This window comes from Echinococcus granulosus (genome assembly GCF_000524195.1).
Source record: "Echinococcus granulosus chromosome Unknown EG_S00034, whole genome shotgun sequence".
NCBI lineage: Eukaryota > Metazoa > Platyhelminthes > Cestoda > Cyclophyllidea > Taeniidae > Echinococcus > Echinococcus granulosus.
In genome coordinates this window covers 347,866-374,409 of record NW_020170414.1, presented here as the reverse complement: position 1 = coordinate 374,409, position 26,544 = coordinate 347,866, and the positions used below count along the sequence as shown (strand labels likewise).

The 26,544-nt window shown below is 42.5% G+C and overlaps 1 protein-coding gene across 1 annotated transcript; it reads left to right on the top strand. All coding sequences in view use genetic code 11, as the record gives it.

Annotated features, from left to right (window-relative positions):
* Positions 1-1,121: 1,121 nt before the first annotated feature.
* EGR_04998 (Hydrocephalus-inducing protein) lies at positions 1,122-26,544 on the top strand (the record flags this gene model as incomplete). The annotated part of the gene is made up of 51 exons (XM_024494247.1): positions 1,122-1,311; positions 1,549-1,715; positions 1,747-2,210; positions 2,281-2,348; positions 2,751-2,988; positions 3,025-3,217; positions 3,273-3,389; positions 4,643-4,795; positions 5,123-5,482; positions 5,574-5,674; positions 6,429-6,579; positions 6,628-6,762; positions 6,806-6,937; positions 6,973-7,859; positions 7,896-8,164; positions 8,209-8,423; positions 8,464-8,646; positions 8,764-8,907; positions 8,952-9,233; positions 9,272-9,627; positions 9,743-9,814; positions 9,937-10,435; positions 10,514-10,650; positions 10,823-11,008; positions 11,047-11,166; positions 11,251-11,583; positions 11,623-11,939; positions 11,985-12,075; positions 12,143-12,248; positions 12,284-12,414; positions 13,190-13,354; positions 13,871-14,021; positions 15,081-15,260; positions 15,311-15,589; positions 15,659-15,865; positions 15,911-15,989; positions 16,082-16,336; positions 16,590-16,906; positions 17,010-17,110; positions 17,186-17,461; positions 17,506-17,635; positions 18,925-19,169; positions 19,434-19,560; positions 19,634-19,941; positions 20,493-22,176; positions 24,115-24,408; positions 24,480-24,785; positions 24,913-25,143; positions 25,307-25,531; positions 25,611-25,880; positions 26,347-26,544. 51 exons carry the CDS (start codon positions 1,122-1,124, stop codon positions 26,542-26,544), a joined length of 12,825 nt encoding a protein of 4,274 aa, XP_024351341.1.

Here is a 26,544-nt window from a genome sequence, read left to right as displayed (position 1 = left end):
AGGATTAAGAAACAAGTTGCAACCATTAGAAGCGTATTTCCTATGTATAGTTTCTGGGTGCATGTTGCCTTGTAATCCGTTAGTAAAACATATTGATTACTTTGGATCACGAAATATCCTTTTATCAAATTTTTACCTTCTAGTGGAATTTCACAGCCTTCTAGCTGCTTTACTATTGCATTTTTAGTGTTACATTGGAATAATCCTTACTGCATTTTGCTGATTAAATCAAGTGTTACAGTTGACTAAGTTGCGTTTATGGAGGAAGTCCTTGACGCCCCGCTGTTTATGCGCCAAACAGTGCTCTAGGTCATAGAATTTTTGACCTTAGGGAGTGTCTTCACTTTTAATGCACACCAGATGCTCTTTTTCATGTCCATATAAATCTATCAACGCAGAGAAACTGTTAAAAAGTCTTTTGAGCTAGTAGGACAGGCCTTTTAACTCTCTTGATTCTTACATAAACATTAATTGTAAACTTATGATATTGAATGACAAGACAGAGTGGATTAGTAAATGTCGATCTTAATAGCAGGTGCATTGTACGCATTTAATTGCTACGATGTTGCACTTTGAATAAATGCATATGTGACGTTGGCGTAAGTATTACAAAGGATTGCGGAAATCGGTAGTAAAATTGGGCACTCTAGGTTTTTTATCATATCTCCAATAGTTTTTTACTTTTGAATTGCTTTTTTTAGAGTCTCCTCTTTTTTGAAAGGTTTTTCGAAGGTTCATATCGATTCTGATCTAATAGGTGATAAAAATGTTGGATTGTAAACTTCCTTGACAAACTACTCTATAATTGCCTTTTCATTTTAGGTTTTCTTATTTTGCAAATGAAAGTTGTTCAGTCAGAGCTGAAGAGGAGTAGTTCTGTAGGTAAACTACACTTTAATGACTCCCTTTACTAGACTTTTATTAACCTCTATCTAAGTCCTAATGAGTCCAGACAATATTTTCTGATATTAAGAAAATTCTTTCCCTTTCTCACCTACAACATTGTTTTGAATACCCAATCATGTCATAAGAGCGAACCGTTTATTGAGAAAACAAAGTCACCCCATTTTAAAATATCACAGTATTCGATTGAAAGGCAAGAAAATAAAACGCACTTGCTGATGTATTTGGAATTCACACCCGCGGAACTGCCTAAATACACACACGAAATCACTTTAAGAAAGGAGAATGGCAACCCGATGTTGCTGGTTATTCTTGCCCTTTCGGACTTTCATAAAGTTACCGGACCCGTCAGAGTCACCTTTCCTCGCTGCCTAGTAAATGAAAAGGTTCAGAAACTTATCAAATTTGGTACCACCTTCCAATCTTCACTTAAATTCAGGGCAACGACTTTTGGGTATGAATATATCACCGAGTTACTTTAAGCCCATTCTCGGTTCACACGTCACAAGGCGTGATGTGTGCTGCCAATGAAGCCTGCGTTCTCGTCACTTTTTCCCCAATGGAGACATCAGATCAACAAGGCCTTCTCATCTTTGTTTGCGAAACTGGCAAGTTGAATTAGAATTAACTCAATCGCTTGCACAGGTGAGGAACTTGTGTGCGAACTGAATGGCGAGGGTTACGAAACAGCAGTTGCTTTATCCAAGTCTTCCATAACTTTACCAGACACACTGATGGGCACCCATAGTTTTGCTTCATTTAGTATTCAAAATGACAGCGATGAGACAGTAAATTTCAAGTGGAATTTACAGGTAAGATTGTCTTAAGGAATTTCAATCGTAGGAATACTATGGAGTACTTCTTTTACAACCACCAAATGGAATTTTATTGCCAAAATCACTTCGGGACTTTATTGTCACCTTCAGTCCTGACTCCGAGAAGGAATTTGTCGCCACAGCGCTCTGTACTGTGAGTGGACGTAAAGAACCGCTAGATCTATTACTCTGTGGTCATGGTAGAGGACCAGAGATTGAATTTTCCTTCACCTCACTGAATGTTGGCAAGGTTTTAGTAACGACAACTCAGGCATTTGAGTTGGTACTTCATAACAGAAGTGAGATCAAAGCATCCTTCTTTGCCCATTTAAAATATGAGAATTGTAGAGTCGCTCCACAGAAAGGCGTCATAACTGCTGATGGGTATCAAGTAGTTATGGTGACCCTTTGGTCAACTTCTTTGGGTCCGTTCACAAGAAATATTGACTTTGAAGTTTTGGGCAGTTCAAGGATGAAGTCCATCACGATAAGGTTAGTACACGCCTCTAACCTACCTTTTTCTTAAGAACTCGTAAATAAGGGAAGTTTTGGATGTTTTTAGTGGTGAATTTGTCCCACCTGAACTATTGGTTGAACCATCCCTCGTGGACTTCAGGAAAGTTGCGTTTGGTAAGCAGATAAGAAATTGCTGACAAAATACGTCATCCAACTTTAAGTAGATGATTGTCTTATTGACAATCATTAAAAACCAACATTGAAAACGCACTATTTTTATTGCTTTAGATTCTTAATGTATTTTCAAGGTGGCCGTATCCAAAATCAAAAAAAATGAGACTGTTTTAAGAGTATCTCTTCTGTGACACAAGATGACAGCTTCAGGAATCAGATAATGTAAAATAGGTCTAAAAAACGTTGCTAACGGAGTTGACGAAGTCGAATGATTTTATAACTCGAAGGATCTGTGAAACTAGGAGAGATGCCATTCAGACCTCCTTCAATGAAGTAAAGGCTTTTTGATTTTGTCGTCATCTCCGAATTCCTGAATGATTAATTTAACCAACATTTTATCAGGTTTTGAGATGACAAAAATGATGAAGGTGCAGAATGTCTCCGCAATTCCCATTTCAATCACCTTCAATGTTGGAGCGAAATCCCTCTCTGTCAGTCCATCTCAAGCTCTCCTGGAAAAGATGGATACCGTAGTGGCAGAAATTACTTATTTTGCCTCCGAAGTGGGGTCCACTGATAGCTGCATTCGTATTAATATGGAGACAGTAGGAAAGATCTTTGAGATTCCGATCACTGGGAGGTTAGTGCTTCAATACCATAGTCAGTGAAGGCTTAGATGCTGCGTCCCGCAGATTCAAGCAGAATGTCGGCAAATTGAGCTTGATTCGTGCTTCTTTAACCACCCAAGAGAGTTTACTGTACCACTTGTGAATCCTTCGGACCTTCTCGCCAAATACCACATTCTACCAGTGGAAAACACCAGTGTCCAAATTACGTCGACATCACTAGAGGTATTAAATACCCTCAATGTAATTATGCGTGCCTGCCAGATTCATGACTCTACCTAAGTGTTCTTCTTTCAAGGGACTACTACCACCCGAAAAGGTGACACATGTCCCCTTGCAGGTCTATGCAAAAGTCACGGGGTTTGTTTCAGTAAACCTCGAAGTTGCGATTGTTGGTGCCGACTACAATCCTCTGGTTAGTGTCCATTGTGAAATTTACTTTTATTTCCCAATGCGATGATATAACTGTTATGTATTTCAAGAAGAATGCATCAAATAGAAGAAGGGTTATTTAATAAAGCTGTCATACTGCCCTATCGCAGTTTTTTACAGGGATTTTGCAGACACATTCGAATGACATAATTTGATAGGTGAACATAAATCAAACCTATTTACTACTAGGTTTTAAAAAGGGGAAATCAAATAAGGTTTAATTATGACCATGAGGGATGTAAACCTCATCTTGGACAAATCAGTACCACTAGGGAACGGAGAAGCTGGTAAGGTTCTCGTTGTAACCCCACATACCGGCTTAGGTGAGGTTGTATCGGACTGTAAAATGCGTTCGTATGCATCAGTCTGGTGGCACACTTCATTTTACCCTGTGACATTTGCTGCCTAACTTGAGCTCTCAGGAGGCGTCGGTCGAACCTGGTGGATGTGATTCGAGATAACATCCTCCTCAAATTTTGACGCGGTTGTTCAAGCCGCAGGGAGTTTCCGTAAAATTGGATTGGCCTCTGAGTCTGGGACAAATTATTCACCATTGCATCCAAGATTGGTGGGTCTTCCTGCACTTACTGCAGGTCACGCACAAAGTAATCCTCATCCACCCTGTGCATGGTGGACTTGAGATAGTGTTATATACCATTAATTCCCTGCTGAACACAAAAGAAAAAGAAATTCTGGCAGATGTGAAGTAGCGATAAACAAGAAAAAATTACCCTTTTGGATGGTCATATTCTTATCATTTCTGGGCGTCGCAAACTCCCAGATTACACAAAACTAAAAATCTGCTAGAAGAAATGTATTTTGAGATGCGAAGGGAGAGAACTATCAGTGGATCTTTATCCCCATCCTCATCTTTCTCTCGATACTCCTCTCAGATCATTATCACATTAACATTAGGCAAGTATATGAAAAAAAATAAGACAGAGACAGGAACGGAGACAGTTATGGGTTCAATATTTCTTTCAGTATTTCAAGCAAACGTCTCGTTTAGAAAGGCTGGTAGGCTACAGTGGTCACCCTTTCTAACACTGCTGCTGAATTTAACTCAGTAGTATGAAACCAGGTTTTAATTTTTTTGTATCGCTCACAATTTACAATTCTACTGTTTGAAACCCTTATGAAAAGTATTTCTTATTTTAAAACTTTCATGTGTAGCAAGGTTTACGTGTTCTAGACCGAAATAAACGGGAGGAGGAAGAAGGACTTTCTCTTTTACAGGTAGTTGAAGTTGTCTGTCATTGCGTGGGCCCAGTTCTGTCCATAAATGCAGAAAAAGTAGACTTCGGTAGGATTGCGGCTCTCACGCCCTTTCAGCACTCCGTACTGCTTTCCAACGAATCACCAATTCCAGCACACTTGACGAGTATTAAGGTAAGTTTTCTTTAAGAACAGTATAATTAAGGAAAGGGGGATTTGGGCGTCATCTAGTCACCTCTCCGTTGATAACCTAACACTCTTTACTGGTCTTTGATCAAGTTATTTTATCCATGTCCTCCTGCATGAAATGGAGAATGGCAAACTCATAACAGAACAATAACTTTGCTTTATTTTTTCAACCATTGCATCTCTTTTGTCCGTTTTTTCTACCCTAAACTTTCTGCTTTAACACCTAACAACAGAAATAAGATTAAATGGAACTTGAAACACACGTTCGTCTTGCCTTCCAGAGGGATTAATTTACTCCTTGTTGCATTATAGGTGCAGAAATCCACCACCTTTTGTGTGCATCCCCAAGAAGTGACAATACCTCCGTTCGGTAGGACCCAGGTTGAAGTAACGGCATGCGCCGACGACGTTGATGTGGAAATTGCTGGTGTACTGGAAATCTGCGTGGAGAATTCCGAGGTATCTCCGCACATCATTCAGCTGCGAGCCATTGGTGTTGGCAACACAATAACCATTGAACCGGAAGTACCACTGAGGTTGTCTTTGGGTCAGCAGTTTGAATCGCTACCACAGACAAGAGCTTTCGTGGTCAAGAATTGTGGAAGGCGCCAACAACGTCTTGTATGGACAGTTGAAAATGTCCACTGCATTCGAAAGGTGGATTCCAATAAGGTATTGCAATGAGGTCCCATGTGTTATCCTCTGAAGCTTATTTTCGGCATTTATTTCCCACATGTTGTCCATTTTGCTCCTTCCATTGCAGAAGCCCAAGGAACCGGACTACGAAATTCAGCTTGATCCTCCAAAATTTGAACTCAAACCTTTTCAGGGGGCAGATTTCTCCCTGAAGGTTACCTCCGTCAGGTAATTGGCTAATTAAAAATCCTGCAGTTGTGTTAAGTCCACTCTGTCTTCCACCGATTGCTTATACTCATAAAGGGGAGGAAATACTGTCGAATGCAGCATCATTGCTTTACACCAGGTAAAGTAAAAGCTCTTCAATCTCAGTTACTTTCCCGACATATTTTCTGGTATGGTTTGTTTCATTTTACAGTGTATTGGCCACGAACCATTTGATGGAGAGTGATAGCGAGCTCCTCGTACAAAAGACATTTGCAGTGGTGACCCTCTCGACTACACCTCGAGTGTATCCGACTGATAAAATCAAACTGAAAAGACTAAGAGCCCATTTAAGGAGGAACAGTGCCTACCGCTTCATCTAGGTCACAGATTGCAAGAGAAGTGTCGCAGAAGCGTCAACCACTCCAGCTTCTTAGTCATCAATGTGTGCCTGTAGATAGTTAGTGGGGTTTTATGGACTGGTGATAAGCAGAGCGACCACATTCAAGAGGTCATACCTTTTTGGAAATACTTACTTGTCCTAAAGGCTCATTCCTTTAAGTCATAGGGGCATTATATTCCAAGGAGGTAGAATTCACCCCTCTCTTCAACGAATTCGCTACCGGGAAAGCCGCAGTTCGTGGTTGACGGAGTGAAAATGTCTCTCTTCTTCAACAGCAGCGTTTAAATAAAGTCTGGTTCACTTACATGCCTCCGTAACGATTGGAATCCCATATAGTTGGCAAACTTTAGCCATTGTTTTTGCTGCCATCCACAGATCTATGGAAATAAGGTTTACCCTCAAATGCCACACGGTGATAGGCAACGCTGGCCACAAACGGCTTCTCCAAGAGTGTATCGTCTCGGCGGTGTTTATCAAGCCCATGATCGAGGTTGTCCCAAATCCAGTTGAGTTTTGCCTTCTCAAAGTAGGTAAAATCATGCATTGAGAGACGAAAAATCAAAAATTCTTTCAGATACCGGAAAAAGACGTTGAAAATGCCCACCAGAGCATTGTGATAACCAATCTCGCTGAGATTGAAACTGCACTTCAAGTAGCCGTCGACAAGCCATGCTTTCTCAATGAGTGCGCAAGGCCAGCACAAAGCCTCGTGAGTACTCGACTATACGTGTTACCGGCCTTTCCTTTGATAGGAGCTTACACTTTCTGGTAAGGGAGAGGAAAACTTTTGTGTTGGATTCGCACCGCCCTTGGCGAACAATAAACGAACCAGTTTTGTCGTTGATACCCACCTAAATGTCTCTTTCCTGAAACATCCATTAAAGGTAGGTGAAAATTGTCCAAGATCCCTTCCTTTCAGCTCACGATCCCGGTTCACGGAGAGGTCCATTTTCCCAGTCTTCGGGTAGAAAACGATTTCCTGGATTTTGGAAGTGTTGAAAATGGAAGTGAGGTGACCAAATCCCTGCTTCTGCTCAACACCAGTCCAATTAAAGTTAACTACCGATGGAAGCTCGTTCATGGCTCACTCAGAAACAGCCAACGAGAGCCGCTAAGACTTCTGATGCGTTCAAAATCACAGGAGTTGCGCACGATTCCTGCAACACCTCTTGTTCACTCCTCCTCAATCTCTAACATTGATGCATTACACATCACAGATGTCTTTTCAATCACACCCGGGTCAGGCTCTGTTCCTGCAGGTGAAAGTGTCTCCACCTGCATTAAATTTCATGCCCATTCGGACGTGGCGGCGAGTTGTGCTGCGATTTGTTGCGTTAGTGATGGTCCAGACTACACTGTGGATTTGAAAGGTGAAAGCTCAACCTCCGACTGCTATATCAAAACAAATGAAGTGCCATTTAGGGAGATACTTTTTAATGAAGAAGCGATAGAGTCTTTTCACATCTATAACGCTGGAAAAGTGCCAAGTCCCTTCTACTTCACTTGGGATAGAAACGATGTGAATTTTCGGATGTTTCCTACAAAAGGGGAAGTTCCAGGAAAGGGTGTTGCTGAAATAAAGATGTGTGTGGATGTACCACAACCGAGGGAGTTTACAGTCTTTGCTAAAGTTCACTTAGCCGGCAAGCAACCAGAACAAATCCGAGTCCATGGAAAGGCCTGCTTCCCCCATGTGGTGTTGAATCTGCCTCGTATTAATGGCGAGCCCCCTAGGGATAGCGATTTATGCAAGGATGAAAGAGATTTTATTAATTCTCAGCTGGCTACCGACCATCCTAGTCACATGTAAGCCTATTTCTCAACCCAATTTTACTCCTTCAGACTGACTCTTTCGCCATATAAGCTGGACTTTTGTGATATTGTCTGGGGAGAGGTTAAGGAAAGAAAATTGACCTTAAAACAACTATGTCACAGTTTTGCATATCACCTGAGCATCAAGGCGATGAACAGGAAGATGTTAGCCAAAAAAGGCGTGACTGTTCAAATCGGATGCGAAATTTCCATAACATTTGACTCGTCAAATAGCGAAACTGGGCAAATCGCCCTGGAAATACCCTTAAAGGTTAGTTTGGACGTTGCTGAAGGCTCAAGTAATAGATCCACAGACATGTTGTCCTACCGATACAACTGGTAGCTAACGTAGTGGCTTCGGAACTAAAAATGAGTGATAGCCTCCTTGACTTTGGTGAGATCTACGTAGACGAGGCCAAAATATTGGCTGTTCAGTTGCATAATCCAACACCATTCCCCATAAACTGGAGCGAATCAAGACCCAAGACGGCAATAAGTTCCTTTGAATTGATGCCAAAGTCTGGAAGTCTGCAATCAGACCAAAAGGAGAATGTATTTGTACGTTTCGGTTTCCTCTTTTAATTCCTTACACCTATAGATTAAATACAAGCCTAGAATAGGAGGACCTGTAAGCGAAAATATACGCCTACTGCTGACAGAAAGTAAAACACACCTGGAAATCACTTGTCAGGGTGTGGGACTTGAACCTCGACTGATTGTCCAGCCGCGTGCAATCGAGTTCAGGCCCCTCATTCCAAACGGAGAGACAGATGAACAGGCGGTTATTATCAAAAATCCATGTCCATTTCCTGTGGAGTTTTACAGTCTTGATTTTGACGAGATTCAGACAAAGGCTAGTTTATTTATCAGTCTTATAACATTTTTTGCATCCATATAGGAGGAAAGGTGTCTCACCTTCTTGCCTTTATTTGATGAAGCTGAGGAGGTGCTTCTGCCACCGAGAAAACCAGGGAAAAGTTTGCCAGTGGAGGCGTACGAACATGAGCTTCAACCGAAGCCGTCAAGAGCTAGCACACCAAAGGTAAGGGAGTTCAGCGACCAACCCTTCAATGCATTCTATTGCAGACCAGTTATCTGAGAAGTTCAAAACGCGGCACAGCAAAACAGACACCAGAACATTTCAGAAAAATGCCTCCCAATCTAAGCCCTTTTAACAGTCAGACAACTTTTCGAAGATATGCTGAGGAGAGGCGGACAGGAGTCGAGGAGGCTGGAATTGTTTTGTTAGTTTTTGGTTCACCACAGTCGGGACAAAGTGACCTCGCCAAATTGCTGGCGCAGCATTACGATGCAGTGCACCTAAATTTGAATGAGTTCTTTGCAAATCTCGAATTCACGAGCTTGAAGGTAAGTTTTTTTTTACAGCGGTAATGATGATCACCTAGAATTCCGAGAAGGACGCTCTATCGGCACCACTTCTATCGGCAGACAGTATATTTGGACTCATCATGAGTGGAATAGGCAATTCCAAACGATGTGAGACTGTCCTTAAAGCCCTAGGCAAGAGAAGGATGAACATGTTTGCGGTGACGGTCACTCGTGAAATAGCTTCTATTAGTCTTGCAGATGCACGTTATGAGGAGGCCTTAAGCAAGGCTGAAAAGTACGCTTTTGAACGCAAAGTCACAGAGTACCGGAGTATGGAGGAGTGGCAGTATGATATACTGCCAGACAGCGCACGTCAGGAAGTTGATTTAGCTCTGGCCGAGTGGAAACGTCAACAGCACAAGGAAAGTAAACAGTAAGTGGGTACAAACAGGGGACCTAATATTCTTAGGGTGGTGATGCGATCTCCAATGAGAAGCAGTTTGAGGAAGTAGGCGTTCTCTTTTGGTTGAAATTGAGATATTTGGCAGGAATCTCGGATCGAAATCCTCGATCTCTTCAGTGAGCTCACAAAAGGGAAAGTACGCGGACCTCGAAGTCAAGTGAGTTTATCCATTAGATGGAAATTACACATACTTGCCCCTTACGTTGTCACCACTTCGAACCACGCATAGCCCACCCAGAACCACAGCATAGAAGTTCAAGGAAGATGACTCTGTTATAGGTTAAAGGAATTCGAAAAGGAGCATCGTAGAATCTGCCATCTTCTAAGCACTTGGGATATCAAGAACCAGGAGCAGAACCCCAACGAAGCCTCACTGCCACTTATTGACTTGGACGCGCCTAAAAACGGCTCCTCTCGCAATTCGGACGACAATCTCGTTGGTATTCCACATTTTGTTGTCCATTCGAAATTGGATGTCGAAATTATGGAGTCGCCTGTGGATCAAGTCTACGAACGCGTTGAAGATGTTCAACGAGAGAGGCCAAACATCTCGGTGGTGCTGAACAAGCTACTGCCACACTTGCCAACTCGGGAGGAGATTCGACGTCAACTGGGCTATGGACCGCTTGCAATTGAAATTCCTCCACCAATAACATTTTCTGTTGTTCACCGACCGGTTAAAAGGGAAAGATGCGGTGAAGTAGACCACTATTTCACCATTGTGAAGCCTCCTGGCTTAGCGGAAGCGACAGAGGCAGGTTTATTGGATATGCCTAAAGTACGCCCATGTTGGTACCACTACTATAAGCTCACTGACTTTTACAACTTATGAAATGAGATTTTTCACACTTCCTAGGCAACGGAAGGTTTGCAAAGTGTCAGTGGGGTGTCCACAATGACACCGAGGTCCCGACGTACATCGACAAGCTCATCTTCTAGAGGCAAACGATGGCAAGGAAAGGCATCATTGGCAATTCCTGAACAGAACTTTTGGTAAATACATCTGTTACAAGTGGGTGATCATCAAACTCCGAAAAACCCTCCTAATCATATGTATACTACCAAAAAGGAGCGATTGGCATATAAAAGAATGAGAAACAAATTTGTGAACATTTCTATTCAAATAACTTTAAAGTAGACCTCATTGAAGCCCTTTTACGAATAGTGACCCGTCAATCTACCGCTGGATTGTGCCTGAGAATGGCCAGATCCAACTCCCCTTGAGGTTCACTCCGCGAGGAGTAGGCAACTTCAGGGAGCTCCTAAGATTTGAAATTTTGAGGACAAAAGAAGAAATCATAGTCGAATGTCAGGGTTGCTGTCAGCTGCCTCGACTAGTAACTGAACCCAGGTATGAACATTGAACTATGCATATTCACCATCCTCTAGAAAGGTATTTTCAAAAATCGAGGAGTTTTACCCTTTGAATAAACCACCAAGGAAGACCTTCATAATTGAGAAGGATTGCTTCGAATTCGGACCCCTACTTGCCGCCAAATCACGAGATCTGTGAGTTTTTTTGTCCTTACCAAATACAACCCCATGAGTGGCCCTACCGCTCTATCATTGGCTGTGCCTTCTACGCTGTTTCAGAATTTTAGCTGGCGAGTATAAGGAGAATGTCACAGAGCTACGACTGCAAAATGATGGACCGCATGGTGTAGAAGTAAAGTTGGCATTTGAGAACAATGAAGGAGGTGAAAATTTTGCGGTATCACCGTCAGAACTTCACATTAGTCGGAATGAGGTACAGGTTGCAAAAGTGTACGCTCTACCAACCGCCGCAGTAACTGCAACAAGCAAATTGATTGGTCAGATTAAGGACAATCCCAAACCAATCAAATTTAACTTTGCTGTAATTGGTGTTTTGCCATCTCTCACAGTTCAAACAAAGGTCGTTAATTTTGGTAAAATACCCTTAAATAAGTAAGTTTAGGATTTAACATTTATTCCGGGCAAAAATAGAGCTGAACTACAGCAAGTTGTTATTTTTAATCCAACTCCTATTCCTGTTGCTTGGAAATGCGAGATTCTGGTGTCTATGAAGGAGACGGATTTTAATGTATGCCCCTCATCTGGTATCCTCAAATCGCCCAATGAAATCTTCAACCTCACAGTGGAGTATAGTGGATCTTCAGACCCTCGAAGGATAGCAATCAAGAGGTGGTTGCGCTTTTACGCCATGGATACTAGAGGATTGTCGAGTCCGGTGACTATTCACCCATCTGTTGGTGTTCAATTGGAGGTGGTGGATCCGGGATTTGAGATTGCAATGCCAAAAGGTTTGTCAGTACCTGCTTAATACCCATTTACTTTCGTCTTAAAAGAGGGACTCGGATTTGGACTTGTAAGGGTCAGAGAAGAAACTAAAAAAACCCTGGAGTTGCGAAATCATGGCCCATTCAAATTACAGTATAAGTGAGTTGTCACATTTTAATCTTTGACAAACCCATTCACCTATGTCTTTGTTTCTACTATCTCATAGATTCCATGCTGTGCTGTCGGAGAGGAAGCAGATGGACTTGCAGAAAGCCCTCACCATAAATCCGCAAAGTGGAATTCTTCTGCCATCTCAGAATTTGAACATCACGGTAATTTACTGAGCTGATGAAGACCTCTGTTTTAGGTCTGCTGTTATTCCCTGCACGAAGTGGAGATTCACAATGAGGCTGCTTTCATTTGTGAGGTGGAAACGCATAAAGGCGTTCCGATATCCACTACTCCCATTCCCATATCTGTGCGAATACGCCGTAGCCAGTGAGTCCAATTGCATAATTGGTGAAACACCAGCTGACGATTTAAATTCCTTAATAACGAATGATTTGTCAGACAAATTCGGTAATACCATACACCATTGGTTAGGCATGTCACAGACGTATCAGTAGGTACAGCAAGGTGGAGAGACAAGCTCAAGAGTGCCTGCACTTTCACGATTTCTGGAAGAGGAAAAGGGCGGCAGTAGCTGGTCAAGTCTAAGCCCGTTTTACGGCTTTTTTAAGTTGATGGGTTGAACTTTCTTGTCATTCTGTGGTGTAAAAGTGCTTCAAGAGCACAGATTCTCCTTCATCAGTATGGGAACACGATCAAAGTGAGTCAAAAAATGACTGGAGAGGTGTAATTATAGCACGAAATTCTGATTCGCCAGTTTTTAACCACTCTGATCCCTAAAAAGGAATCTTTGAATGCAGGTGCTCAACTCATCCTTCATCCTAACTCAGAACCAGCAACAATGGAACATAAACGCGGACTCTGACCAGTTTCGTCTGACGCTTAGATCCTTTATTAGTAAATTCATTAAGTTTTTGCGGCAGTCGAAGCACTTGCCATCATCTTCAAAACCCAATCGCAGACAAGAAGCCAGATCCTACTTAATCTTCTGAGCTTTAAAAGTTAGTTCTGAAAATTATCAGGAATTTGAAGCGTAAACCACCACAAATCCTTACTAAATACCAGAAATTAAAGTCAAACATGTCTGTCATGCAAGGTTTCCGATAAGACACATTTGAAAAGAACTTTCTCATCTTTACCATAGTTTTAAAATCCTCCCGTCCAAGGAAGTAGCCTTTGGGACGATGGTGGTGAACACAAGAGCGACAGAGCAAGTGACAATAAAAAATGATGGCCATTTTGATCTCCACTACTCGATTCTCCCCAAGCACTCCACTTTTAAAGCACGTTCGGCAAAACGCGAATCTAGGTAAGTGGGTGGCAAAGACAAGACTCCGCTTTTCGACCGCCGGTCTTACCTCCTTGGTATGTAGGTATTACAGTTTTACAAACCACATTCAGCAGGTCTAACTGCCACCTCATGGGAGTCCAAAATGAGAGGGTAGTATAGAGCAGAGTAAGAGATGACCAACGAGCCAACGCATAGACATGGAGAATCGTTTAAACATTACAAATTTTTACCAGTTTCGAGAAGTCTTTTAATGGGGCTGTCTCGAAAGCTGCACGAACGTCTTAATTACTTGACATCACGCCATTTACATTTTGCTGATGTCATTGTAAATTTGTAGGCTTTGGGGTTTTTTTAACACTTTGGAGTGTATAATGCATTATAAATTTCCTCCATGACTGAAAATAACCGGTAACAATTTCCGCCTGACAGCATAAGTTCCTTTTCCGTTAGCTGATAAATGGCGCTTTTACACAGGGATAAAAGCCTTTGGAGTTTTAAGTACTTTTAATTCAAATGAGCTGTTTTCCCTTAAAGTCAAAAGAGGCCATTGGGTGCTCGGGGAAGAGAGAAGATTTCGCAAGGTCCTTTTGTAATTTCCCCAGCTAGTGGGACAATTGCGATTGGGCAGAAGCAGCCAATTACGGTACAGTGTTCATCTGGACCAATCAAAGCTATCTTTGACGAGGTATGCAATGGCCATCTACTTCACCGCCACCTCGTCGAGTTATCAACTTAAATTGGAAGATTATGCATCATTTTTACAATTTAGCATAGCAAGGACATATTTTAGCACAAAATTACAATTTCATTGCTAATATTAATGATCATTAGCATAAATAAACACAGGTAGGCGTTTAGGAACACCCCCGCCCTTATTTCCCTACCAAACCCAGTGGTAATTAATTTATAAGGGAATTTTGCAAAGTCCTTTCATAACTACCGGTGCAGGTGGTCGAAATCCAATTAAACGCAAGCAGCCAATCACTGTGCAGTGTTCAACTGGACCAATCATTGCTGTCTTTGAGGAGGTGTACAATAGCCGTCTACTTCGGTGCCAATTTACCGAGTTTTGGGAAGTTATAGACGGTGTGTGAAACCTAGCATAGCCAAGGCACATTGTAACAAATATTTTATATCAGTAATGATGATTACCATAAGTAAACACGAGTACACAAGTTCTAGGTTTCGCAGTGAAATGCGTCACACTTTGCTCTTCACAGACGTAGTCTTAGTCCTAGAACACGGATGACCATGAAATATTAAAATTTTACTAAAAAGAAAAGCCATTTTACTATTTAAAGCCGCGCCGAGAGCACAGCATACTCTCGCTACCACGTTTGGCATAAATTGACGTTTACAACCGGCGGAGCCGTTGACGAAGTTCAGAAATTATTGAGCCTGATGTAACAAATACAGAGCGCAGCAACCGTCAAACCACTGTTGTTGATAAATGTCAAGAAGTTGATTTAGCAGATAGAGCAACACGAAGTAAGCAGGTAATGGCCGAAGTCATTCGTTACCCAATAAATGTAGTCGCACAAAAGGTCTAATTTGTTTAAAATTACATCAAGATACCCCACATAGCCTTAATTGCTGTTTTCTATCACCATGGACACCTAACTCTCTCAAAAGGACTGGTGATAAATTGACTAGGTTAAAACTGGCATACAATACTTATCCGGATCAAATTCTGCAATATGAGTTGATTAGGTTCGGTCAGTTACGGTTCGCACTACTGCTTCAGGAGCTTGTCATTCAAATTGCGGACAAACCAAACGGTGAAACGGATGTCGCCAGTGTTCCATTTCGGCTTTCTATGGAGGTGTGTAGTCCGTCCTTGGGAATTGAGGATATGGCTTCCATTTTCGAGGAACATCTAGTCTGTCAATCACGAAATGAACTTGAAAGCCTGGCCAATCATGGGGTAGGTTATCCCATGAAAGCATCATAATGGTCTCCTTCTTCCTAATTTAGATCATAGGTGCGGCGTACATTGGGGATGAAAATTGCTTCGACTTTGGAGCCACGCTAATTGGCACTGTTTCTTGCGGGAGATTCAGACTTTTCAACAACTCCAAGGCTGCTCTGGATGCGAAATTTCTCCTGAGACAAGAAAAAACAGAAAAGAGACGAAGAACTCGAAGAAATGAATCCGACGCCTTGGAGGCGTTTAATGTGGTTCCGGCGATATCGCGCATTGAACCCTACCAATCCGTCTACGTGGCCTGTTCCTTTACCGCAAAATCATTGGGGGTTGGTAATAGTCACATATTACTCACAGATCATAAGTAGAAGGTTTACCTCACCGGTATTTCACTTTAGGTCTACTCCACGACCTTTCAAGTTCTTGTTGAGGAGGAGAGCGCACCATTGCTAAAATTTGACTTACGAGGCAAGGGAGAGATACCTCGTGTTAGTGTAGAGGAGCCGACCTCACAAAATCCCCGAGGGAATCGCTACTTGGTATTTAACAAGGACCAAACTTCACGGTTCATAAGAATACGGAATGATGGAGTGATCCCATGTCAGGTAAATACAAACACCTTAAAGGACGTTATTGTTCAAAAATTATAGGTGAAAGTAGATGTGGAGACAACGGAAAGTCATGTTGCGGCATTCAGACTCGGTAATAGCGAGTTTAGAAGGGAAGTCGGTAAGACATACTTTCCAGCCCTAAATAGCTGGAAAATGAGTTTTATTATACACAATATTTTAGCATTTTTACTATCAACTTGTCCTTTCCAGCGTTGGTATCGGACTGTCTGCAAACTTCGGTCAACTTCACATTGGCCGCTAGTGAATCTCACAGTCTCGAGGTTGCCTTCATCCCCGAAAACCACAAAAACGGTGGTCGTATCACCGGCTGCGTTAAAATTTTTCTCCAAGGCAACAACTATGAGAAGGAGGTTATTGAACTGTGTGGAGTCGCATCAGCAGAGCTTACATCGGCCCCACAAATCCATTTGGTGGACCCTGTGTTGGATCCTCTGGATTTTGAAAGTAAAGTCTCGAGTGCTTCGTGTTGTCCCAAAAGTTTATCACATTTTAAAGCACTTGATGCAACGTTAGGATACAATGACTTGACGATGGAGCCAGATTCATAACATCTGTTCCGAATTGGGCCATTGAAGTGATGTTAATGCCTCGTAGAAGGGAGTAAACACTAACTAATGCCTCCAAGCATCCTTTTGCGATCAGTAAATTGGCCTAAAATCCCTGCAAAGTAAAGCTTTAAACTTTTCTCCATCCCTAGAAGTCAACAACAAGAACCATATGAGGCTCGGTAACTGCTATGTTGGAGCCCCAATCCTCAAGCACCTTCTCCAGAGTTATCCAATCAAAACCGACGAGCCTGGCTTGACAACACGGTTAGAAAACAAGCTTCCGTCGTTTATTTTTGCTTGGCCACGGGATCATCCACATTTGGAATTTGAACCGGCTACAGGAGATTTGCACCCAGGCTCCTCGTTGACCGTGTTTGTGAAGTTTTACAGTGATAGACCGGTCGCCTACCATTTAGCACCAGTTCGTTGTGAGCTTATACAGGTCTTGAAGGCAGAACCCCAGATGGTAAGCTGATATGATGGTGCTATATCATGGTGGCGAAGGTCTTTTGTGAGCAATTTTGAACTTAGGGTGTTGAAAAGACCTAATCCACACTCGCAAGTTTCAGGTTGCAGACCATTTGATTTCGCTCAGTGATCAATTATTTTACGGATTTAAGGACTATTCTACACTCACTGAAGGCATGGCTGTTGATAAGGACCAACGGTGGTAAGATGATAAGATAAAACAAGCCTAATTTCAAATTTTGGTGGATAACGCGTCCTTCCATGTCGCCTTCAGTAGTGCTCGCAGTGCGGGAACGCCTCGGAGTCGAGTGAGAGGATCACCTAAGTTACAACGTAAAAGCCTATCAGCGAGATCGAACTATTCACAGAAAATCTGTTTGGAGGAATCGGCGAAATTAGACGTCGTAAATGATAAGACAGAGGATGAAGGAAAAAGGGAGAGGAAGTTTCTGGACCTATATTTCACTATAGACTGTGGTTTTGTGGAATACCTCTGTGAAGTGGACTCCATTGAGTTTGTGGCTACACCTCTTTACTGTGAAGCAGTTAAAACGTAAGTTGCTTCATTTGTCCTTCTAATGGAGCCCTCTTGCCAAGGTTGCAGATAAAGAACACCGGAAGAGTGACAATGACTTTTCGCATCGAGAAGGTTGATAATGACGATGAGTCGTTTGAAGTGGATATCAGTGAAAGCCTAATTCTACCGGGAAAAAGTGCAGAATTAAGGGTGAGTCTTAGTCAAAATGGGCTTTTTTGATCCTGTTCCTTACTTTTCTCCTTCCAACAATTCCTATTAATTTATTGTCCTATAAAACTTTTAGCATTTAATCAATGTTACTTAATGATTTAAGTAAAAAAAAATTTGCGTTGGGCATAAGGTATTTTAAGGGGCAGTATTTACTCGACTTTAGGCATAATTTGGCGTTTTCAGAGAAAGAGATTCTGACTCATAGTAAGTCAGAAGGAGGTAGATAAGATGAATATCTTAAGTTAGGTAGATGTGTAATGGGTTCAGTGTTTCTATCTTCCACTTCTGCCTCTCTATCCTTGAAATGAGAAGATTGATTAGATGAGGATATCTTTTGTTAGATCGTGTTGTAAAATTGCTACAGGGAATTGCGATGACATCGCTTTGAAGTTTTCTTCTGCCTTAGGGACCAGTGGGTTCCACTTAGTTACGAGGTTCGTGCATATTGACAGTCTCCCGCCTAAATTAGCTTAACAGTTAGTTACCTTTTGTAGATAGTAATTTAGATGTTAAAAAGGTACCTTATTTCTAGTTTTCTGATGTGTATAACAGCAAACAGCAAATTTTGAAGATATTTTTGGGCTTAGAATTGTCCCGGTGAGTTAGGGTGAAGTGTTCAGCTGACAAATCCCAAGGTTGATGTATTTTTCTAAACAGGTGGAAATTATGAAGCAGTAAGGGATTACCAATGGCTTGGAAGGTGATAAATACAGCCGTCTAAGACTTCAGAAGTCAAATTAGAGATCATGCAGGATTCCACTCTAAAGTCTCAATCAGAAGTGGGGCCTGATTTCGCAATTACCGAGGCAAAACCTTGAGTTTAAAATGGGAGAGACAGCTTGGAGAGACCAAATTATGACAAGTTGTTGGCCTCAAACGGTGATAGAGCCATGTCTTGTCACGCGGCCTTATGTACTCCTGTGGACATGTCATGGTCTTTAACCGGACTATCCAAGACGTAATGCTTCACTGCTGAGGTCTTAAGTGCGGATAATGTGGGTACTCTAGGATTATACCATAGCTGCATTGCTGAAAGTAATGGATAGCCATCAATTTAAATGTTCTTGACCTCTAAGTGGTCATTAGTACATACAAAGTGGTTGTCCACCTGGTACTGGTCAGCGCGGTAAACTCAACAGGAATAGGAGTTTGAGAATGTTCTTGAATGTCCAGAAACTTCATGTTTAAGAAGAATCTTCTAGAACTTCGAGGATGTTTCTCTGAGGTTATAGACATCCTCAGTAGCTGCTAATTCCTGCAAATTGTAGTTGACATTTCGTCCAACGCGTTCGGGTGAACATCAATGCAGCTTCACTTTGAGAGTGCCTAGTACCGCGGAAGAATCTACCGCATCCAAAGCCATACGCGCAATTGGGAGGGGAGTTAGCGTTCCGATCCACCTTCAGCTTTCCAAATGTGATTACGAGGCAAGGCAGTTACCCGCCGATCCCCTGTGGTACCAGGCCCAGACGTTAGTGATTGTGGCCACCGGAACTGGCCATAAAGTTACAAGGTCAGTAACCCAAGTGAATTATCTCCTGGTACACCCCGGAAGCATCCAAGGAAGTAGCTAGTTGAATATACTTCCTGCCCTGCCAATGTAACCATAGCAACCAAATACACAAGTCTATGCTTTTATTCATTCCTTTAGTGTGGTAATGATGTAAAAAGGCCTTTAAAATTCCTTCTAAGTCTTCCTGCGGTTTTATGGATCTTCCATACAAACGAGACCTTTTTAAGCCTACAAGTTAGGTAATTGCTTACTTACTTGAAACAGATCATTCGAAATCATGAATGCTAGTGAGGATTCCATTGAACTTGATGTCCAAAAGGTCGATACAAGCGACAGAACGATGGATGTAGTTCTCTCTGAAACCTTCATCAAATCGGGTCACTCAACTAACGTGAGTTAGATTTGCCTTGACTTTGCAAACACGCCTCGATCTTTTCGAAAGGTAATGATGATTCCTACCCCAGGTGGAAGTATCATTCCTGAGTCCGACCAGAGAGACAAAAGAGGTTTGTGTAATCTTCGAGGCCAGTGGGCACCGCGTGCCCCTCTTGCTTGTGGGTCAAACAAGGGAGGCAGTTGTCGCCTTCGATAGAAGCCATCTCCGTCTGCCCGAGCTTCCAATCGGTCGGAAAGTTGAGGAAGTAGTCCACCTTGTCAACACTGAGACGATTCCAGTGAATTTTAAAATTAACAGAGCAACTCTCCATTGCAATAGCTGTCTGGATAAGTTGTCCATTTTACCTATGGGAGGATGTATACAACCGAATGAAAGGTAAGACCTGGAGTGAAATTTAATCGAATAGCATATAAAAGAATAAGAAATATTTTGGCTGCTAAGACAAGCTACGATTTACTAGTTGGCGAGGGGGCTGACATGGTGGGATTCCCCCCACTTGACTATCCCTCCATCTCCCCGCTGCCGATGGTCCCCAATCCGCCTTCGTGACGATGTAACTGTAGGAAGTTGAGCATTTACCTCATCATTCAAAATGTTCTCTAGGGAAATAAATAAAAACGACATAAATAGCTAGAGAAATTTAAATTATTGAGAAAAAAAGAGCTGCCGGAAGTCGTGTAATGCGCACGGGAAAGAAGAACGGTTAATTTGCCAGCGGAAGCTGGAGCCTCATGGTCAACCCCTTTTCCCCTTACAAACGGATGGGGAGAAGAAGAGAAAGCAGGAATACTCCAATTTTTTTTATTATTTCCTAGTAAAACATTTTCATCGTCCATTGTAAGCTCCAATGGGGCAGCGTCACATCAGTCTAATGAGAAAAATTTCCCCTTTCTTAACAAATTATCGACCTTTTAAATCCCTTTTAGGTTCCCTCTCAAAGTCCACTTCTCTCCGACAGAAGAACGAAGGTGTAACTTCAACATTTTGTGTAAGGTGGAACATCGGCAGATACCCCTTCGGTTAAACGTCAAGACTGGTGCCCTAAAATGCTCCACCACTGTGTGGCTCTTGGATGACTGTAGTGAAGCAAAGCAGGCAATTCCAGCTTTTCTAATGCAGTGTCCGGCAAAAGACGTGACCAAATCTATCACTTCTGCAAGTCGACGAGTCGTAGACTTCCCTTCCCTGCGTAAGGACTTGACTGTCGTAGATTTTGGCGAGGTATTCACCGGATGTGATTCTACAAGGCTTATAAAGCTTGTTAATCACGGTGACTACGAGGTGGAATTTGGCACTGTTGTTACATCGACATCAAAGAATGTATTAGTACCTTTCAGCATGACTCCAGGTTTTGGAAAGGTGGGACAGCTGAAAGAAACTCTTCTTCAGATCGTCTTCAAACCCGATTCTGCTTTCCGAGCTTCAACTCAAACGACTAACTTTCTTGGCGTTATTGCCATTCTAAATGGACCGGCATTTGCATTTGACTTGCGTGGACGTGTCACTGTGAATGCAGTTGACATCTCACCCAGTCAACTGAATTTTGGTGCCCAATTTACTCAAGAAACAGGACTGGGTGTAATCACAAAGTGTCTAAGGATTTCAAATAGGAGTCCGGATAAACCGGTTTACGTTGCCGTTGTAGCATCCACCTTACCAGAATTCATTTGTGACTTCTCCCCTCAAATGCTTGAACCTTCTTCTACAGCAGACGCAAAGGTCACCTTCTATCCCTCCGCATGCAAAAGCTATGAGAGCAAACTATGCTTTCTGGTGAATGAAAAGGTGAAAATCAAGGTACCTGCCAGAGGAAGGGGTGTTAAGCTTGACGTGGAAATAAATTGTGGCAGTTTAATGATAAATCAGGAGAGAGAAGGAATGAGCAAAGCACCTGTCAAGTTAAGAGACGGTAAACAGGTGGAGTCCTCGGTGGTTCATCTCGGAAACCTCAACTTCATGCAAAGCAGTCGTCGTACAGTGGCAATAATGAACAAGAGTCCATCACCAATTACAATAACCGGAGCCTCTGTACTGCCCAAATCAAAGGCGCTAAATAAAGTCCGTGTAAACGCATCAACTTCAAGGCCAAATCCTTCGGACATCCTTTCGTTGACGTTTCTGCCCTCGCCTCTATTTGCGAGTTCAAACCGAACACCAGACAGAGAGTATCGGGGCAGCCCCGAGGATAATTGCTTATCACAGCCACGGAAAGATGCAACGGCACAAATTGAAGTGTTTTTCTCGCCTCGAGATCTGCCAATTATGTCATTTTGTGAAGAGATTCTACTGCAGATTTCGACTACTACTAATCCGGATAAGTGTATATGGATCCCTGGCTTTACAATTTGCGGGAAGTGTACCGGTGCGAAAATGGTTTCGGAAACTTCGGCAATCAATTTTGGCACCGTGGTGGTTGGAAGTAGTTGTTGCAAGACTGTTGCCATCTCAAATCGCGGAAATAAATCTGCAACCTTTGTGTGGGATGAAAAGACGCTGCCTCGACACGTTGTGTCTGTCGAACCCAAAAGTGGACGCATCCGAGCAAACACATCAATGAACTTCAAATTCACTTTAAAACCTGTCCGAGTGAATCAGGAACTTTGCTTTGAGGTAAGGGCTGGATTTATTTCTGTTAATTTCAAAAGAAAATGACGTATAATTATGCGTAACACAATCTAGAGCAACCAAGTGTTATAAGGTAATGAAGTACATGGTGTAGCGCTCCTAGTCTTTACTTAATTCACAAGAAGTTACAAAACTAAGATTAAAAGTGTACTGCTGTTGCATAAAAGGGGCTGAGAGGCTTCTAGCATGCCCTGGAGGATCGTCCACAGCGCTCCACTTGGTCAGCCTCCTACTTCAGCCATCAGAGCGTAGTAGGTACTAGAAGAAAAACGCCCACCAACAAATCACAATTTGCATCAAAGTTGTGTGTAAACGAGAAGATATTTGAACGCAATGTCCCCGATCCCTATTAACAATTCCACTGGACCTGGAGTTTCGTCCTGTTTGTCAACTGTATTGGGGTACGGGAATATGGACAGGCTATCACGTATGTCCATCACTAGTTGTAAGAAAACTAGTCCAAAAGTAGAATTGCTTAATAAAGGATGCGGTTTGTAATAGTTCGTAGGGACTTCGGAGCTACCCAGCTATGACTGTCTGGAGTCGATTTAGCTAGTAGATGAGTGGAGAAGGTGTCGCAGGTTCATTAATTGTTATCTTCATACCGGTACGGCCGACAGATCCATGGCAAACATTTCCAGATAATTTACAGCTAGCGTCACTTCATTTGTTATTAGCTTTTCTGCAAACCACAGCAGTGGGGCATTTGTCGAAGGGGAAAGTTATTTTTAATCCTTCTGTTAGGGGTTGTAACAGATTGTTCTCTCCATAGCGCATACAAATCTTCAACTCTGCTACGGTTTATCAACCAACAGTGGAAATTAGGGTAGTCGCTCTGTTGGATTGGTTTTTCTTTTTGTTGCCACCGATGTAGCACCTTGAGATACCTCTTAATACGAAAGAAGGCGTTATACTCGGGCAGAATGTATATTGCCGACGTACAGTAGGGTTTGGGGCTACTGACATGGTCCGGAAGCCAGCCAGCCCTACAGGAAGACGCAATAGTGAAGCCCCTAAGTAGCTCGTTGCCAAAACTGAGGGCTAGACTATCAATTAATCTATTACTCGGGAATTCGTCTGCCTTCTCTTCAATTGGTTTACTAGTCCTGGCCGTTCCTCAGTCAAATTGTTTTTCTTTCAAACCTTGGGTCTGTATCGGCCGGTTGTTATTAAAAATGGCCTTCCACAAGATCAAAGCTTAGAGCTAGTAGCGAAAAGATCGTGTAAGGCTAGTGAATCATTTGTTCTTTCTCCATTTCTCTACTTATATCAGCTAGTCAGGTAGCCAGTTTCTCCAAGCTTACTGACATTTGTTTATGTATATTATACTTAGCTTCCATGTCATTCTCTTTCCAGTTGATGCAGATGGAAACCAACTGATTCCTCGCCTAAATTACACTACTAGAAGTCGGGTTGATTTAATCGCGTGTTAGTTTGTTAATAATGCCTAGCTACTCTTAATGATTAAGAACGGACGGTCTTGATTCCCATCTCTCACCAAAGAGATTAAATAATTTTGTGGTCGGCTACCATGCCTACTAAAATGCTAAAAAATAAGTGCAAGAAGATTCTACGTTTTTAAGCTCCCGTTTAGAGCAGTAAAACAAACAAGCCTGAGCTACATTTTAAAGGGGTTCTATGTGACCGGAAAGGGATGGTAGCCAAAATAAAGAGTACCATAAGACGTTAATACTGTATAAAGCGTATAAACAATCACATTTTGCAAGTTTTTTAAACTTGAAGGGAGGTATTGCCACAATTTTACCCCAAGAATGATGCAAATTTTCGATTAGCCAATGGTGTCTCCTTAAAAATTAAGCAAACTTAAATTCCCTGACCAGACCTTACTTCGCTGAATAAGTCGATTAAAATAAAAACACATCAAGAAGCCTTAATTTTACATGATATGTCTTCTCCTTTAAGAATGTCACCTGCAACATAGAGGGTTCGAAACCCCTGCGGTTTGCAATTACTGGACTCTGTACGGCGTCCCACGAGGTCGCCGAAGTCATTCACTTCGCCTGCGCAGTGCGTGAAAAGGACACGCAGAGTGTTAGCCTTTCAAATCCCACGAACAGTGTGTGGACGGTCAAGCCTGTGTTCACTGGCACTGAATGGAGTGGCAAGGGGCTCTTTGAGATTCTACCCAAAGGAAGCGTAGACTATGCCATTACATATCATCCCCTGAATATGACAAGCAATGATGATGTCCATAAGGTAAACATACAACTTTTGACAAGGTTCACTTAACGAAAATCGCTTTATCCCCTGTCATTTGTCAATTACAGGGCTCGATATTCTTTCCATTTCCAAATGGAACGGGGTTGAAGTGCCATCTCGAAGGCACATCCAACCCTCCTGATGCTCTCAAACCCAAAACATTGGTAGAAATTCCCTGCAGACGAAAATATGGCCTCCAAATTGATGTTCCCAATTGGTTGTCAAGATTGCAACGATTTCATGTTTCGTGGATTGCCTCAAATGGATCAAATTTTACGTTTGCTGGTCCTCAATTCATTGATGTACCAGGAGGCGTGTCCATGAAATACCCCCTTACCTGTGAGGGATTGAGTGAGGCTTCAACTACTTTAAAAGTAAGGCAGATCTTATTTTTCTTTCTTTTTTAATTAACCTGAAATGCATTTATCACTCAGGGAACCTTTTAAAGCAAATTTATCAACATGTAAATCTACTTCATTCAAATCACCACCGACATTTTAGATCACCTTCTCAAGTACGGAGACTAAGGAGTATCAATTTGTGGAGTATCAGATTCGAGCAATCAGACCCAAACCTGAAGGTCTGATCAAATTAAAAACACCGCTAAGAAAGCCTGTCACCTATCAGTTGGGATTGGAGAATCCACTGCGGAGAGATACTGTTGTGGCACTCCACTCGACACTGCCTGAATTGATGTGTCCACCGGAGTATAAATTGACCGCACAGTCGAACGTGAGTCGGTATTTTCCTAATGGCCAAATGGGATAGCATTTTCACTGTAACTTAGTTACCAAGACTTCGATCAGTCACTGAGTTCTGTAAAATGTTCCACTAAGTGACTTCTCCATCCATCTATTTCAAGCTATCTACCAGTTAACTTATTTTCGCCTCTTAGAGCACAATAAACCTTGACTTCATACCCTGGCGCATTGGAAAATTCAGCGGCAGCCTCGAGGTGAATAGTTCGGACTTGGGCCTTAGTGTCTATGACCTTAACTTGGAAGCACTTGAGCCTTTGCCCGAAAAACCTGTCAAATTTCAAACAAGTCTCGGCCAATCCGACACAGTTACCGTGACTATCTCCAACCTGAGTCGAAGCAGGGCCGAATTCACCTCCAAAGTGAGTGATCTCACGAATAGGTTAGGTGGGATAGGAAGGTCAACTATTGATAAATTACTATTTCTCTATCACCTTCTAGATTAATAATGCCGCCTTTCGTTGTGAGAGGTCGGTGCTTGTGGCCACCAATTCGTCAGTCAAACTACCAGTGACATTTGAACCAAACAGTTTAGGCACGTTGGAAGCCACTTTGAAGGTGACAAGCAGTCAGGCGGGATCTTTCATCTTCCCGCTACATGGGTTCGCTAAACTGCCAACACCTCAGGGTCCCTTCCTCGTTTCAACCACAGCTCCAACTTCGTTGACGGTTAAGAATGTCTTTTCAGAGCCCATTGAATTCACTTTGGAGGTAAATACAGCAATGGTAATCAGAAAGGCATAAAGTTGCCTCCATAGGACACGATTTTAAATATCCACCCACTGCCGACTTCACAGAATTTGACCCTGTCGTAAATCAGTAAATTAGCGGACCCCAACTCCCCAGATTTGCCGTCCACATTTTCATTTCGGTGTGATGGTCGTCCACAGGCTGGACCTGCATACACAGAGGAACATCCACATGGTCCACCAACATTAGCCAGTAGAGGGTGGGGTGCTGTTCCTCCGGTGTAACATCTGGGTACAATTTCCTCGGGGTGGCAATTTGTGTGTCCACCTCTTGGCGAAGTCGGTTAGACTCCACGAAGCGGTACCTTTTCTGCTTCCACTCTTCCCAAAGCTACTATGATAGGATTTTTAGATTTTACTTTTCCCCTGAATACGACTGACTTGTGTAGAAGTAAGGAGATTAAAGGGAACTTATGCCAATTTTGTAGGTCGACAACACTGCGTTTCGGGTAGAATACGCCCCAAAAGTGGTGAGTCCACACAAGGAATTGAAGATTTTGGTCACTCTTGAGCCCCGAGACAGTTCATTAAACGTGCATGGAAAACTTGTCGTCTCGTGCAACCCCTCCACACTCGACCTCCGCATTCAGTGGGTTTTCTATCTCAAGGGGATTACTGCGGCATGA